The sequence below is a fragment of the Spea bombifrons genome, chromosome 4 (assembly GCF_027358695.1).
Source record: "Spea bombifrons isolate aSpeBom1 chromosome 4, aSpeBom1.2.pri, whole genome shotgun sequence".
Taxonomy (NCBI): domain Eukaryota; kingdom Metazoa; phylum Chordata; class Amphibia; order Anura; family Pelobatidae; genus Spea; species Spea bombifrons.
The window spans coordinates 104,223,275-104,239,550 of NC_071090.1; the positions used below are offsets into that span (position 1 = coordinate 104,223,275).

Consider the following 16,276-nt stretch of genomic DNA (forward strand, 5'->3'; position numbering starts at 1 on the left):
CAGCACCAATGCCATTTGTGACCGCCATACCTGGGGGGAATGGAGAGTACTGCAAAGACACTCCTGAGACCCAAAGTTTCTCTGTGGTGACCCAGAGAAGCGGCACTTCACCCAGAGTCTCCAAGCGAAACCCGGAGAGTTCCCAGGTATGGCAACCACTGGCTTAAAAATGCCAGGGTCGCTTAACCATCCCCAGTCTGGATCTGCACTGAATTGTATGATGCTCAGCATCAATACACTGATAATGAACATACTGCAATGTATAATGATACAGAGTATCTATACATGCAGAGTGATGGGCGATCCTTGGTTTTTTAAGCAATCTAATTCTAACACCCTGGCCCCATGCGGATTGCTGTTATCTCCACCAAGTCACAGCACGTTCAGTTGTACTCATTCTGGCAGATTTGCAACAGATATTTTCTTTGGTCTGTAAAAAGTTTACAACCTAAGTATTTTTTCCCACACACTGTTGTAACAGTGTCTGTCAGGTGTATATCATAGTGTACATTTTTATAATAGATTTTTATACAGTCTGCTTGCAAGGTGTAAAAGGAGCGTGAGGAGGAGAACATCCAAAGAGAGAAAAAGGAGAAGGCACAGAGACAGATAAGAAGGAGGATAAGTGAGACGGGGAACAGGGACAAAAGAGAAGGAAGGAGAAAAGCCCTCTCACCTTACCTGGGAACTTTCCAAATGAGCTAATCCCTTTAATGACCATCCATGCTTATTGTATGAAGAGTCTCATCAAATGTTAACCAAATAGCTTTAATAAAACCAGTCCTCATGGAAACCTTGACTTGCCATTATTTAAAGATGCATTCAAACAGGTATATCAACCATAACATCCCGGTATCCAAAGCACTTGGATGTCATCAGACCAAAGGGTATGGATTTTTTTTTAGAAAAGCAGTACATACATTGCTAAAAATGATAGAATAAACATTAACATATTGAAGCTTCTTGATCTGAATTGTGTGAATGAGTGAGAGAATGAATTAATGTGTGGATGAATTGTGTGAATGAGTGAAAGCATGAATTAATGTGTGGATGAATTGCTTGAATGATTTAATGGATATGTGTATCATGGATGTGATTTAGGGAAACGCAAAGATGGCACAAGCAGGGTGTTTCAGCCTTGGGGACCAAGATGGCACAGACAGAGTAATTATGGGACAAAGATGGCACAGGGCAGGCTGTTTGGGGACAAAAATGGCTCACTCTGGGCTGTTTAGGGACAAAGTTGGCTCCCGCTGAACTGTTTGGGGACAGAGTTAGTTCACTCTGGACTGTAATCTGGTTGTATAATCTGAGTGCTGATCAGCTTCTATGTGGGGAATGTGGATGCCGGGGCTGGCCTTTGGGGTGTGTAACGTGTGATCTATGCCTGTAATTTAGGGGGTTTTAGCTATACCTTTGTGTGTTATGCTGTTGATCTATACTTGCTATGCCATGTTTCCATACATTATTTATGTATACCTGCAAATGTCTTATTCATTTGATCTATACATGCACATGTTGTTTACATGTGTTGTTTATTTGATCTATACCTGAACTACAGGGAGCAAGTAAAAGAGAGGTATGGCTTAGTGAATGAGTAGATAAAGGAACTCTGAGGATCATTACGGGGTGAGAGGACCTCTCAATGTCATGGTAGTGTCAGAAGGAGGGAAGACTGCACTGACTCTCACAGTCAACCCCTAATCTGCATTCAGTGTGGCAAATATTTGTTTTTGGTGTGGGAGCGGAGGGAGTGATTGCATGTTGGGGAGTGTCAAGGGGGGGCCCAAGGAAATGCTTGCCTAGGGTCAAATTTTTCAATATTTAAAAAATGTTTTTGTTACAAAGATTAGCTGTTTGTTCCTATATTTAATGTATTAAACGTTCATTATTTTTACAAGTGTTTCAATTTATATAATATTATTGTGCTTGTTTGCAAAAAAAGAGCTGGGGAGGGTATAGTGAGGAAAGAGGTATCTGATGGGGAGAAAAAAAGGGGGTATCTGATGGGGAAAAATCTTATCCCCCCAGATTTTTAGGGGTTCCTACACCCATGCCTGGGCAAAATTATTCAGCTGAATAAAGTTTATTTATTTGAGAAAAGTTAATGTTTGTATGTTCTTTTTGGGCACGGGGGATTTTCTAAGCAGGTGAACCAGCACTGGGCAGGACTGCATTAATGTGTTTAGTTTATTGGGGTCTTTATATTAATGGGTCATTAGACATAGACGGGTAAAACACCGCTTCCCAGGCCTCTGGGTCACCGCGGAGAATCTCTGGGTTCCCGGGAGCGGCATTGAGGCACTACACTAGTGAAAAATAACCTGAAAAACAGTTATAGTTGTTTTATTAGTAAAAATAATAAAATAATTATTAATTTATTAATTTCATGATGCTACACGATATGTTGATGGCAGTTCCCCTTTAGAGTTACTGTGAAAATCCTAATCATTCCCAATGATTGTCGGCATTAGTAATTAACCACAGCTGCAATTCAAATAATGAACTAATAATAGGTATGAGTGGATTCCCAGGTACATGGCAAATGATCTTCACCCTTTGTGATCCTATGTGATCTATTTCTTAATACATTTCTATCACCAGACACACAGTCGGAGAATTAACCCATCAGTTTCCGCAAAAAAAGGATCGTACGGGAGCGTGTCTTCATCTTGGAAACACTATATCATATCGCTCCCTTACACCTCCACCCCTCCTCCCATGCACCTACTCACAAAATATATTCTCTATCATACCTCATTCAGGAACAAGGTATGGCAGGCCTTAAAAGCCCTCAGAAAATAGCAAAGATTCCATACTACATGAGGACCCTAAGGCACCAAGGGCCAGCAGGTGAGAGATTTGGAGAAACCAGATCACCTGAGTGCTGTCAGCTGTAATAACGCGCTAATTCAATTACAGATATGCCCATGCGTAAGAAAGATGGGATATTTTAACCCTATATGTGCACGTGATGCAGCCTGGTATTTAAAAGGATTAAAGGATCTGTAATTCCAATGAGCCAGGTCTACCAGAGATTACATGCCAACACCTCCATGGAGGGGATGTGACCTGGGACGTTTGATCAAACAATGATTAAATGTTAAAGAAATGACGATTATATTGTCAAAGTCCTTGATTAACATCTCAGTTGGAAAATTGTGCTAATTTTTAGTAGCTGTGTAAAATAAGGAGGAGAAAAATAACACTACCCTTGCCCTATGTGAGAAGTGTACGAGTTTGCCCCTGGGTTTAGTCTAAAGCTAATTCCTTTCACGAGAGTCACTTTGATGAAGGTGAGGAATGGGGTGGCTGCCGAGACGGTATAACCGCGTGGTGATGTGTCCCCATCTCCCGCAGCAACTTCAGCGGGTAAAAAAATGCAACTTCCCCAAACATGGTGTCAAAAATAGAGCAATGAATGGCATTCATGTAATTTGACATTGACCCAAATCTTCAATAAGTGGTATAGCTCACAGGTTACCTAAACCAAGTCCCAACCTAATTTATCCAACAAAACCTCAGCTGAGATGTTTCTCCTCATATACGTAGATACAGGCCTATCTGGGGGCCCATTAGTTTTTCATTGTTTATGATCTTAGGAGGGCTGGTGTCACAAAAAGCTAAATCTCTATAGGTATAGTTTATAGTGAGTGAGTATGACCTGTGATACTCTGATACTCTGATACCGCTACCTACCGTGTCCTCAGCTGATAGCAATGATGAATGAGTAGTCGTCTTTACTCCCAGCGATTGGATCCCAGCCAGAGTCGGCTCTTATTATATTATCGGGACCTTATTTCACCTCAAGCCTCATCCATGTAGATTAAAAACCCTACATTGTAGAGAACAGGTTTGTCGTTTCACGAGCGCACATGTCCAAAGTCCACCAACACAAAGGAGTACGTTCTATGAAGGCCCATGATTCTTCTTTATGTATTAGATTATAAACATTGCAGATTTAAGGACCTTTTCAATAACGGTCCTTTATCACCAGATATAGTAATAAAGTAAGCTGTTTAAATGAATACTCTATTATCCTCCTTCCAGTACTATATGATTGTTTTTTTTCTTTATATTAGAGTGTACGCTCTTCAGTACAAGTCACATTTTTCCACTGGTATTGCTTCTCCCTATATTCCATGGGTGTCCTTCTGCATTTTAAAATGTAAACGCTTCACGGCAACATTCCATTCTTTCTGTTTTTCTATACTTTTATCATTATGCAGGGCAACATTTTCTTCCAAGTACTTTTCACTGTCACTATATTTAATTTGCCTCTGTGTATTAAAATGTAAGCTCTTCAGGACAGTATTTCCTTCACCTCACTTAATGTGAGACAATCTTTCCATTGAGACTATACATATTACATGCTACAATGCTTTAACATAGGACACCGACGAATGGAATTAACAATGGTCTGTAAATTAACAATAAATTATCCAATGAATGAGCTTGTCCAATCAAATTTTTAATTCAGCCCACTATGGCGATTCACTAGTTAAATTTCTTTCTCTCCGCCTTAGGTGATGCATTCCTCTTCAAGATACAACAGTTTCCCATCGGCTACATTCGTAAAATTCCCTTTTCTGGCTTTTTTTCCCCCTCTCGTGACCTGGCAAGAAAAACTTTTGGGATTATTTTACTCTTAAGAATAATTATATTATATCATGTTCATAAGGAGTCTGGAGTTTCAGTTGCAAATGGGTTAACTTTTAGCAGAGTTGGTGGAACAGCAGCTTTAAATAATAACAGGCACATACATTTTAGTAACCGGTTGTAAAATTAAAGGAGGGCTTTCTCTTACGTTTGGTTCTTCTTTGCAATTCTACAAATTTGGCCCATATAGTCTACCTGTTCTTCTTGATGTAAAGACCGTAATCAGTCGTTGGTCTCGTCTTAGATTCAGGAGCCGTATGCCTATCCTATGCACGTTTAAATTCCCCTTATTAACCTCTACCAAGTCTTCTGAGAGGCTGTTTCACTTATTTACAACCCTCTCGGCAAAGTAAAACTTCCTTACATTACAAAAATAGGATCACCCTTACGAAAAATTACTGCAGTTTTTCTGAAGTAATACTGCAGTTTTTTGGACATGAAAAAACTGCAATACTGCACATTTACTGCACTTTTACTGCATTTGTACTTCACTGTACTGCAGTATTACTGCACATTTACCGCACTTTTTTTTTATATTGCAAACCTACAGTTGTACTTCAAAGTACTGTAGCTTTATTGCATTTGTACTTCCGTACAAAAATAACTGCAGTACAACTGCAGTACAGTGAAGTACAAATGCAGTAAAACTGCAGTAAATGTGCAGTATTTTCATGTCCAAAGAACTGCAGTATTACTTCAGAAAAACTGCAGTATTTTTTTGTAAGGGCAGGTCAGAGCAGGTGGCATACAAGCTCAGAAGTATCCAGAGGTCAGGAACCAGAGAAGACTAACCAACTAAAATAATCAGGAAAAATCCAAACTGAACATATTTGAAAGCTTTGACAGATTTAGAGTGAATATGAGTGAAACTAAAGTCACATCCCAAGATCTATGGGACACTCGCACGAGCCGTGGCAAGCAAGTGCGTCCATATTGCGCCATTTTCTTATAGATATAATAGTAATACGAATAATGCTGTAGTCAGTCACCACTATAAAGGTTTACTTAGGAAACGTAACTGTAAAATGTAGGGTTTGGGCAAAGTGACAGCTTTAATTGTTATTTTACAATGAGCTGAAGTCAGCCGAGCGGTGACAGATGGGACAGTAAATTGTTTTGGTGTCCACTTGCTGAGTGACCTTTCTACTCTTCCTGGTCCAGAGTTTTTCTCTAGCTCTCATTCCGTGTCACTTAAAAGATCATCTGTCATCATTCTTACCAAACGACTAGCGCATGAGCAAGACTGTTAAGGTAAAAAATGATTGACGGCAACTTTGTATTAATAGTTAGATTAGAGAGATAGATTTGTTATAGCATAAGTGCACTCTAATTACCCCGAGTGTATACCCCCCGTTAGTCCTTTTGAGCTCAGTTTGAATATTTTATGTCCTGAAAAATAAATCCGTAATAATAAACGGAACCAGTAGATATGTCACTCCATCTCGTTCTGTGATTCATTTGTGTGATTTACAAAGCAGTTGGATATTTTCTTCCTTTTTTTTTACACTTTTTTTTTGGAAACTTTTTATTAATTTTGAAAAAAAAAAAAACATACCATAACATGTTACCCCACCTCTCTCCTCATGAACTCTACAGAGTAGTACATGATCATACTGACAGGAAACAATCGACATAAAGAGACAGAAACCCACCTTTTTTACACTTTTTAAAACATATATATATATATATATTTTTATTTTTTTCTTTACTTTTTATCATTTATCTTTTCAGTTATTTTTCTTAAACATTTTTGCATTACTATAATCAGTCTTCCTACAATCTAGGTAGGGACAGGCTAGCAAGAGGTTAGGGGGACAATCACCCCTAAACTGATGTGAATATTATGAGCCACTACCATAAATCCGCACTCTAGTTTCTAGATTAAGACATTGAGAGTGTCTAGATTGACAAAGAGTTTATACAGCATTAACAACATGTCTGGATCCTTCTTGTGCTCCTATTACATAACCCCTATGTAGACTCCCTTTGGCCACTTATTAAAGATGTCGGATCTGTTATGTTAGTAGGCCACCTGGCAGGGTGTCCCCTGGCACTAGATGATGTCATCCCTCCCCTGACTTTAGAGATCTGCATTATAACAAGAGGGTACCTCTGATGATCTCATTGTGACTTCACTGTTTTCGTGATCATACCGTGTTCAGAGACAGGGGTCACCAGAGACTCCAGAACAGTCTGTACAATCTCTGCACGGTGTCTGCCACTCAGACACAGCATTCCTACAATGTCATGGTTGACACCCAGTATGAACGGAATTCCCAATCTTCCCTTTGGGCATTGAAACACTGGCACTCACACCAAACACGATTACACTGTCAGCTCGGGGACAACAGTTCTAACTGCTACTGACAGAGGGGAGATCAGACTGTCAGGAGGACTCTCTGCTAATGTGGACAAACTGGGGACATACTACTGTTCGGACCACTTTCAGCAGGACATAATTGTTCAAAAGGTCCAAAGATGAGTCAACTAGCTGAGCCTCGGTTTACCTTTGTGAATACCAGAAGTGTTATATTTTGCTCCGTTCTAGTATTTTTACTCAAGGACTCCCAGGCTCCCACTTACCCCAATCATAAACTTGTGTGCTGGAATGCCTGCCCAGATAGTAACAAGTGACTATCTTTCATCCTAGAAACATGGACACGTTTTTATTTTTTTAATGAAATGTTCATCATTTTGTTAAAATAGCAAAACTCCCCTGTCATTAGGGTAAGAAATATGTAGATATAAGGACATGCGGCAAATTAAGTTGAGTGCAGTCACCAAAAAGCTAGTTATATTTATCAGATGTAATTTGAAGAATATTTCCTTCACCAATTCATTCGGTAAGAATGGCCGGACTGAGGATAAAAGCAACCCTGGCGCTTTAAGGCAAGTGGCCGCTCAATAACGTATGTGCGGTTGAGCATATTAACTGCAGGACTTGATCAGCAGCCAGCCCATTGAGCAGGCGCCATGTATGCCAGAGGGCCAGTCCGGGCCTGCCAGTAAGGGTAGAAGAAAGGGAGTTAATATGGCACCTGAGTCAGCCAACCTAGAACTTACTCCAGCGTCAGATGCAGATTCCATCTCCTTTTACATATCATTCATAATCGATCATAGGAGGCAAATGATATCCAATCGAATGTGATAGTGTAAGCATGTTCTGGGCTCAGAAACCCTGCCTGATGGACCTTGATCAACATTATTTATTACGATATGGAAGCAGCTGCTATGACTCATTGAGTAGCCGTAACGGAACGCTGACAGTTTCACAAGAAATTGGGTATCAAAGATTCTTTTGTCTGCATTTTCAGTCAATTATCCGCTTGCCCTTTGGCAGAAAAGAGAAATACATTTTATGTGGAAAATCAAAAGATTACAATTAATAATCTAGCACATTTCTAAAAAAAAAAAAGTGATACTTTTCATTATTAACACCAAACACCAATAGTAATAAATCAACTTGATTTTCCTTGGAAAACTAGAATTATACTGATGAACTATAGTGGCAAAACCAGATTACCTTTAATTTTAGTAGCCAAACCTACACCGGTTGGCCACCTGCTTCTAAAAATAGAGCGTTATTTTAATGTGAAACAGTGATTGGAGCTATAAACCATAAACGGCCAGAGGGCTACCAGAAATGGCTACAGATGATGAGAGTTGCATGAGAAAAAGCAGGACTCTGGTTGCCCAACCCTACTTTTTTAATCTTAAATCTCCTGATCCCAGAGACCAATTACAACATCGACCCTGGTTTAGACACACAGCTATTTGGGATCGTGTCATTGTTTCCCCTTTAATTATTTTAGCTTCAGTGTTCCCTGGACAGTCTTTTGCAACTGCAGATGGTTTGGTACTTTTTCAATATTTGTTGTTTTTTATAAATCTACAGAAACCCGATAGACGCTATTTAAAAGTTTTCTACAAAAGGGATTGCAGCGTCATGTTTATGGGACACAGTGTCGAGTAGAAGCATCGTTATTGATACTGGATGATTGCCTTTAGATTTTAATCATCCTAGAAAGGAGGAACGTTTAATTTTTTTATTGAAATACAAGGTTAGAGAGCATTCCAGAATTCAGAACATTCTGACCATGCGAAGAGCAGACTAGTAAGGTTTCCAAGGGATTCTACAAGTGAACACACAGGCAATGCTTGGAAGGTTGTGTACATGGGAGGAAAGCAAGCATGCAAGTGGCTTGTTCTGCAAGTTTGGATGAGTTCCGGAAACAAGCTTCAATGAGCTCTGTAAAGCTATGTACACATGGAGATCAAATAACCTCTGAAGAGGTATATACAAGGAAAAGCACATGAAGGATCCAAGTTCTAAAAATGCTTGCCTACAAGCGCAGGGTCCATCAACATCTGGCAAGATATGTGCCCAAAGAGAATGAGGTCTGGCATGTCAAGTTTGAGGACAAGAAGAATGGAAAATTAAAGAGATGACCTCATTCTCTTCAGTTTTGTAAAGATAAAGGCCAAGCCAACAAGGCCTAGATGTACAGAAGTGTTTTGTGAGTACTGACTGGAAAAAGGGTGACACCACATGACAAAAAACAAGAAGTACATATGAAAGAACGGCATTAAAGGTGAATGAGAATATAAATGATAGAAAGGGTGAGGGGAATGAAAAGAGGGCTTGCAGATGAGGTAGGAGAATGAGGATGAATGGAGAGAAGCGAATGCTCAGTTCACGAGAAAAGGTCAAGAGAAGAGCTGAAAGATTGAGAACACTAAAAAAGTTGAGAAAAAAGCTACAGAACTAGAGATGAAGCATATCTTGGATGGAAGGGAGATGTTTGATGCATTACAATTTTACTTAAAAAGCACCAGTAGATTCCACAGCATTATTACAATAGCAGGACAGTGAAAAAAACAATAACATTGACATAAAATTGACAATATACAAAACTGACACACATTTATATAATGATATAAATTAAATAAGTTTGAGACGAATGCCATAAAGTTAAAGAGAAAAGTGTCAACATAGAGAGGGGCTAGGTAAGGATGTGATGAGAGTGCAAGAGAAGTGATAAAAGAAAATACATAGAAAAAGAGACAGGCAACAGAGCATAGACAGAAGGGAGTACCCAAACAGATTAGCAGTGTGGAGGGAGGGTAAAGTGAATAGGGGGTGACAGTCTAACAGGAGCAGGGAGGGCTTGGGGGAGTCTGCACTAGATGAATAGAGAGGGAGAGAGAGAGAGAGAAAAGGAGGAGGGGGGGAAAGAAAGACAGAAAGAATGAGCTGGAGGGAGGGACAGACAGAATAGGAGGACACACAGCCAGACAACACTTACTGGGAGAAAATTGATCCCACTGTGAGAGATCCAGCCAAAGACCAGCACTTTTCTCCCACCCTTCCCTTCACATATATGGATCAATAACAGCTTGAATCCGGATTATAGTCCTATACACTGAGGGTATATAGAAATATATACCTGGTACCTGCACTATGGCAAGGTGGATTTTATCATGGGATTGCTGGATAACCTCATTTTTAGTGATATCCCTGCAGGGGCTGCACACAGCAAGAACAGGTAGAGTCACAGCTCTCTATATACTGGGTCTGGGATGACTTTGGGTTCATTGTAAATCTGTGCTGGGGGGAAATACCCCTACTCTGTATTAGGAATATATGTGTGTGAAGAGGTGAAACATAGTAACTACAACAAGGACAGAAGGTTCCAAAATTAACTATATAAGTGTCATATCAGTTTATTAACCAATAGAGTAGTATCTGTTATTCTTTCATTGTATAGATATATACACACTACCATTCAAATGTTTGGGGTCACTTAGCTGTTTTCATGGAAAACAAGGAAATTTGGAGCTGTACCATAATTTGCCAAATGTTGTCTAACGATCACTTAGCCTTTTAAACTTAAACTTGGATCAGTGAGCACAATGTGCCATTGGAACACAGGAGTGATGGGAGTGATAAAGGGCCATTGGAACACTGGAGTGATGGGAGTGATAAAGGGCCATTGGAACACAGGAATGATGGGAGTGATAAAGGGCTTCTGTACACCTATGGGGTTTATAAACACTTATTCACTTCTTCATACTAGACTTGACCTAGATCTCTTCAATAGCTGTATCAGTGTATGTAATTGCATGTCTGCCTGTATATGGTCTACTATTTACACTTTTTATATGCTCTTGTTTGCAAAGATGTCATATTTTCTGCATGAAAGACTCTATCCTTTGGGTTAGGATAACAAGTGTAAACCGTAAGAAATATTTTCTATTCAAAAGGGCGCAGATGGCTCCTTAGTGCATTTGTAATGCAACATTGTATATGTTTTCTGTCTATGCCAAAATACCATTTATTGATGCACTGGGAACATGTACGGTATGTATGTATGTATGTATGTGTGTGTGACACAATCATACATCACCACGGTCCTGTCTTTAAGCAACTAGAATGTGGAGGTGATTCTTATGCACACAGATGCAGGTAACAAAGTTTAACTGCGGGAGGTGATGGAGGATCTAGATGAGGATAAGCCATTCCATTTGCCACAGGGTAGCAACATCACTAAAATTATACTGTATGTTATACGCGCCACCAACAGAACGTGACTAAAGAATAAATAAAACCAATATTCACACATATGAAGACAAATGTAAAAGTATACATCCACATATATATATATATATCCATTGCAATTATTTTAACCCCTTAAGGACAATGGGCGGTCCCTAAACCCATTGAAAACAATGCATTTTGAGCCCGTACATGTACGGGCTTTGTCATTAAGGGGTTAATTTCTAAATTTGTATTGCAAAATGATTTGCCACATTATTATTCTTTTTTTTTTTTACTGAGATACAGTTTGTCACATTGCGTCATTTTCTGCAATTATGTTACTGAAAAGCAAGATCCAGGCCCATATTTAATTCATTAATTTAACTAACAAAATATTGACATTTGCATTTAGCTATTCCCAGCCTGGGGGGGGGGTTGGTGCCTGGAGCAGGCATTATTACAGCTGTTAAAAGTTCCCATCACAGCGATATCTAGGAATCCAGAAGCTCTGCCTAGTAAGCTCCAGATTTGACGCCTCCAGGGCTTTTATATCCAGATGTGAAGGTGGGTTGTGCTATTGTGTGACTCCACCCACTCCATGTCCCGTTCCATTCCCCTCCTGACATTCTCCACCCACCGGGTCCACAGAGGAGAGAGTTGGAGGACTCCAGGCCATGGATCTGATAAACCGCAACTTCGCAATTTATTGAAACTAAGTAAACCATTTAGAATACCCAATAGGAATATATGAACACATATTTGTTTCTATAACTTACAGTATTGTGAGTTTTGGGGTTGTAGAACCCTGTGATACCTTCATACCCATTCTGAGCTCCTAGAAAAGAGGGGCACCAGGGAGGAAAGAAGGACTGAGGGATTTGGGGGTCAGAAACAGGGACACATAGGAGATGCAATATTTCTAGGTATGCCCTCAACCGTCGTAGTCATGGTGGCGCTGTATGCTCATTTGTTTAATTTATAATGATTGCTATAATTTAATTACTAAAAATTAGTATTGCGAACCACCACATATATCAAAAGAGGCAGAGGTTCTACACCCAGAACATGGAATGTTAATAAATACACCTAAATCAGCAGGCTGAGCCTAACATCATATCAAATTAAGGAATGATATGTAGGCTTTGCCTTCATTTAGTTCATTAATCATGAATATGGAGCTATGCCAAGTATAGATTTATCATGGTAAAATAAACATGATTTGTAAGTAACATTTTTAAAGAAGAAATATAAAAAAAACGTGTCCAGAAGTCTTACTAAGTACATTTTAAATATATACATTTTAGTACAGTTTAATATATGGAAATAAGGATAAGTAATCAACGCTGAACACGTGTCAGGAAGAGCATACAAGTCATTGAAAAAAAAGGCATGGGTTTAAAACAAAAAGTCTTCAGTCGAAGCTGATACCGTCATGTAAGCTTTTTTTGTACCCCTGAGGTCTCTGCTTCCAATTTTTTTCATTTGAAGAAGATTCATCTAAGGTCCTGGTCCTACACATTGTTTGTCAGCCCAATAAAAGGTCAACTGTAGCTTCGGCCACCAATGTGACTATATACATTGTCCCTATTAGGTTTAATAGGGACAGTCCTCAAAGAGTGACATGGAGTCCTCAAAAGAGTGACATGCAGTCCTCAAAAGAGTGACATGCTGAGACATTGTGGCAAGGTGTGGAACTGTCTTTGAACGTCTGGAAGGGATGAATACGTAGTGTTGTGGCAAACTAAAGATGGGCCAGCAGGAATGTACTTGAGTCCAATGCTTGAGTCAGCCAGACATGTCAGGAGGGGATGAATGCAAGGCAGACCCAAGCCAGCTTTCACCTCACCAGCCATGTCCATCTTGCCCACATCTAGTCACTAAGGATAAATCCAATAAATAACCAAGGGAGCCAAGTCTCATCTCAAAAATATGAGATGATGTCCTACTAATATGTCACCCACCCAATGGAGATCTAACTTGTCTTATTTACAGAATTGACATAGCGGCCAATATTCTGGAACTTGAAAAGTCTCAGTAACTTGAAACCTGGCTGCTAAACTGTCCTGGCAAATGTCCCTTGTATTAGGACTGCCTGCAGTTTTACATACTTAGCACGCCAACTGGGCAATGTGACATCACAAAGCTGCCCATGTATTCTGGGTGGATACTCGAATGATGTCACAAGCCCTAGGGCATGGAAGCATACATTACGTTCAATGGATTATCTGAGGCCAATAGCCTTTTAAACAACAGCTATTTATAACTATTATTTATGATTTCGTACATAAAGCATTACAGGTAAACAGACAAAAGTAAATAAGTATACGCTGAACACAGAATTTGTATTACTTCATTAATCACACTGACCCCATCCAGTCCAGATTTGGCATTTCAGTCTAAATTTCACCCAAAATGCATTCTTTCTATCTCGAAAGAGGATAAACAATAAACAATTTCCCATTCCCCGCATACATTAGAAATGTATAGAAAGACCTTCTGATCTAGTGAGAAGGTGGGTGATTTTAAGCGTAATTCCAAACCAATGTCACCTAAATTGTTATAGTGAGTATGTCATCCAATGGTCAGTAGAATCAGTGTCATCATATTCCGTAGCGCTATACAATGCTAATCCATGTTTTAACCGCATTGTTAGAACATGTATGGATCAACTATTTCTAATAAAGCATTCAAAATGTATATGTTTATCCTTTAGATACCGCACATTCCATACTGTTCATTGTCGATTTGTTTTGAAGTGCGAATGTGCGTTGTGTCTCACAGCAAACTTTTGGAATATAAAGGAATATGTGATAATCCCTTGTCACAATATTTGCAGGGGGTGTTGTGTGACCAAACAGTTTTCATTTCGCTGTATATCATCCGTTGCTAGGCAAGGATGCAACTTGAATTTGAGACACTGGCCGGACGGAGGTCTGTAGGACAGTTCCCATGGAGATGCCGGAGAAATGCGCTCCCATTTGAGACGATAAAGTCTGAAGGGTGACCCCACTGCATTGTAACTGGGTCACCTTCCTCAACCCCCCAGTTCCATGGGCCTGAAATATTGAGGATGTTAACTCCATCACAACCAAAAGGAGAAGAAACACAGCAAAAACTTTCTAGTATAAAAAAAATGGGATGTGTGTCCTCTACAGAATGCCCCAAAAAACTCTCGGACAATTATTTGTTGTGATTTCTGTCTCTGTCCCCTCTCCTCCTTGTCATTGTCGCTGACTACCCGTGGGGTGGGAGCCTGCTTAACAACTGGCTTCTTTCCTACATTCTAGAGGGAGGGAGGCTGGAGGGACAGGCGTTTCTGGTCCTTTGGGGATCATCCGTGAGAAAAAGACAAGGGGACCCTCTGCAGACTTTGCTTCTCCACTGGCGCCCTTGACATGCAGGGACCCAGAACGGGTCAGTCAGTGGAAAGAAATGCCTATGAGGTTAGAAAGGGGAGCAGAAGCAAAAAAAAGGTCAAGGGGTTACATGTTCAGAGACACGAAAAGGTTACTCTTAGATAGTTCAGGGGAATTTTCCCCTCAGGCAACAGCAGACTTCAGTTAAATGTTTTGCCGGCCGTATCGTGCTTTCTCATGAGCCCAAACACGGCTCTGTCATACATCACAAGTATTTTTTAATCTCACAAGACATCGGTTTGGAGAAAATAGCAGAAATCACGTTCTTTCTATAAATCTCAATAAGCAGCTACAAAACACAAAACGCCCTAAATGATGTCCATGACTCTATTTATGCATTAATTTAGCCCAACATATATCCACAACAGAAATACACTTCTACCTTAAGCATGTGACATTTCTTTTAATTGACATTAACCTTCCTTTACATAATGTATATCAGTCCCCTACTCTCTCCTTTCTGTGTGAAACACTCTGCAGAACTATCTGGTATCTTCAAACTGATGGCTCATTTTTAGCCTGTTTAGGAGCATGCCTGGGAACTTGCGTACCCAGAACGCTCCATCGTCTAAGTGGTGGAAGGGTTGGGCTACCTGTGTAAATGGTTGTGCTACCCCGAGGCAGCCTTAAGTGAAGTAGGGGAAAGTGACCTGGAGACCCAAGAAAGCAGAGCTTCACCCTGAGACTCTGTGTCCAACCAGGAGAGTTCTCATTGGGGAGATCGTGTTGAGCTGCATCTCACACCAGCTGCATTGAATGCACCATACCTGGTAAGTTCCTAGAATTGGTTGCCCAATTCTCTGTTTGGGTTTTGGCTGCAAGCAAGAGGCTTGGCTAACCGCACATAGGGCCGAGGCAAGTGGGTTGGAAAGTAGGCAGCGGTGGGCAGATCCTGGGCAGGGAATGGGCATCACCAAATACATCCCAAGATCTTGGAGACTGAATACACTGACACATCAAGGTCCCATGCATGACCTGTACATATAAAGAACACCCTGTGATTCTGCCTGTCACGAAACTGACATCTAGCATCAGCAAAGTGAACACCTGGTGAAGGACATTAGGGAGCCAAATACAGTCCGCTGTGAACAAAATGGGCATTAATGCTGCACAGTCCCTGTAATATGCATCCAATGTTATATTAGTAAGGTCTGAATGTCCTTGAAGTGTACATACAGTGTTAGGAGCTGGATCCAATTAAATCAATGATGTCATATAGTACAATATGAAGCTTTTTCTTGGGAATATATAGATCAAGGCGAAAACTTGTTAATAATTTCCCCGGAATGGTTCCAGTTCTCAGCTTTCTCATTTGGTCAACATTTTAAAACCAGAAGTCGTCGCCAATATAAAGCCTACGTTCTTACCCAACCTTTGTTGTTAGTAATTTGGGCTAAGGGGAAAGATCACACATGCTGCGTACACATCTGGTAGATAATTGCCCACCTTTAGTGAACACGTCCCAGTAATAATGTTAGTGAACCCTGGGAAAATTGCTGTTGGAATTTTTAATCTGTATAGAAAAAAAAATTGCAAGCTCTTCAGAACAGTGTTTGCAAGTGGTATACCTTCTTTCAGTCACCTCTTCTGACCTGTGGAAAAGTATCCCTTGACTTTGAAGAAAAAAGAGAATTGATGATGTCATTGATGACGTTATAGGTCA

The 16,276-nt window shown here is 40.1% G+C and overlaps 1 protein-coding gene across 2 annotated transcripts in view; it reads left to right on the forward strand.

The window, feature by feature from the left end:
* Positions 1-9,951: 9,951 nt before the first annotated feature.
* The window catches only part of COL5A3 (collagen type V alpha 3 chain), a 70,384-nt gene continuing 64,059 nt past the window's right edge, over positions 9,952-16,276 (forward strand). For both annotated transcript variants that reach the window (XM_053464820.1, XM_053464822.1), the window contains exon 1: positions 9,952-10,205. In XM_053464820.1, coding sequence (XP_053320795.1) covers positions 10,121-10,205 — 85 coding nt within the window. In that variant the 5' untranslated portion in view covers positions 9,952-10,120. The remainder of the gene's footprint in view (positions 10,206-16,276) is intronic.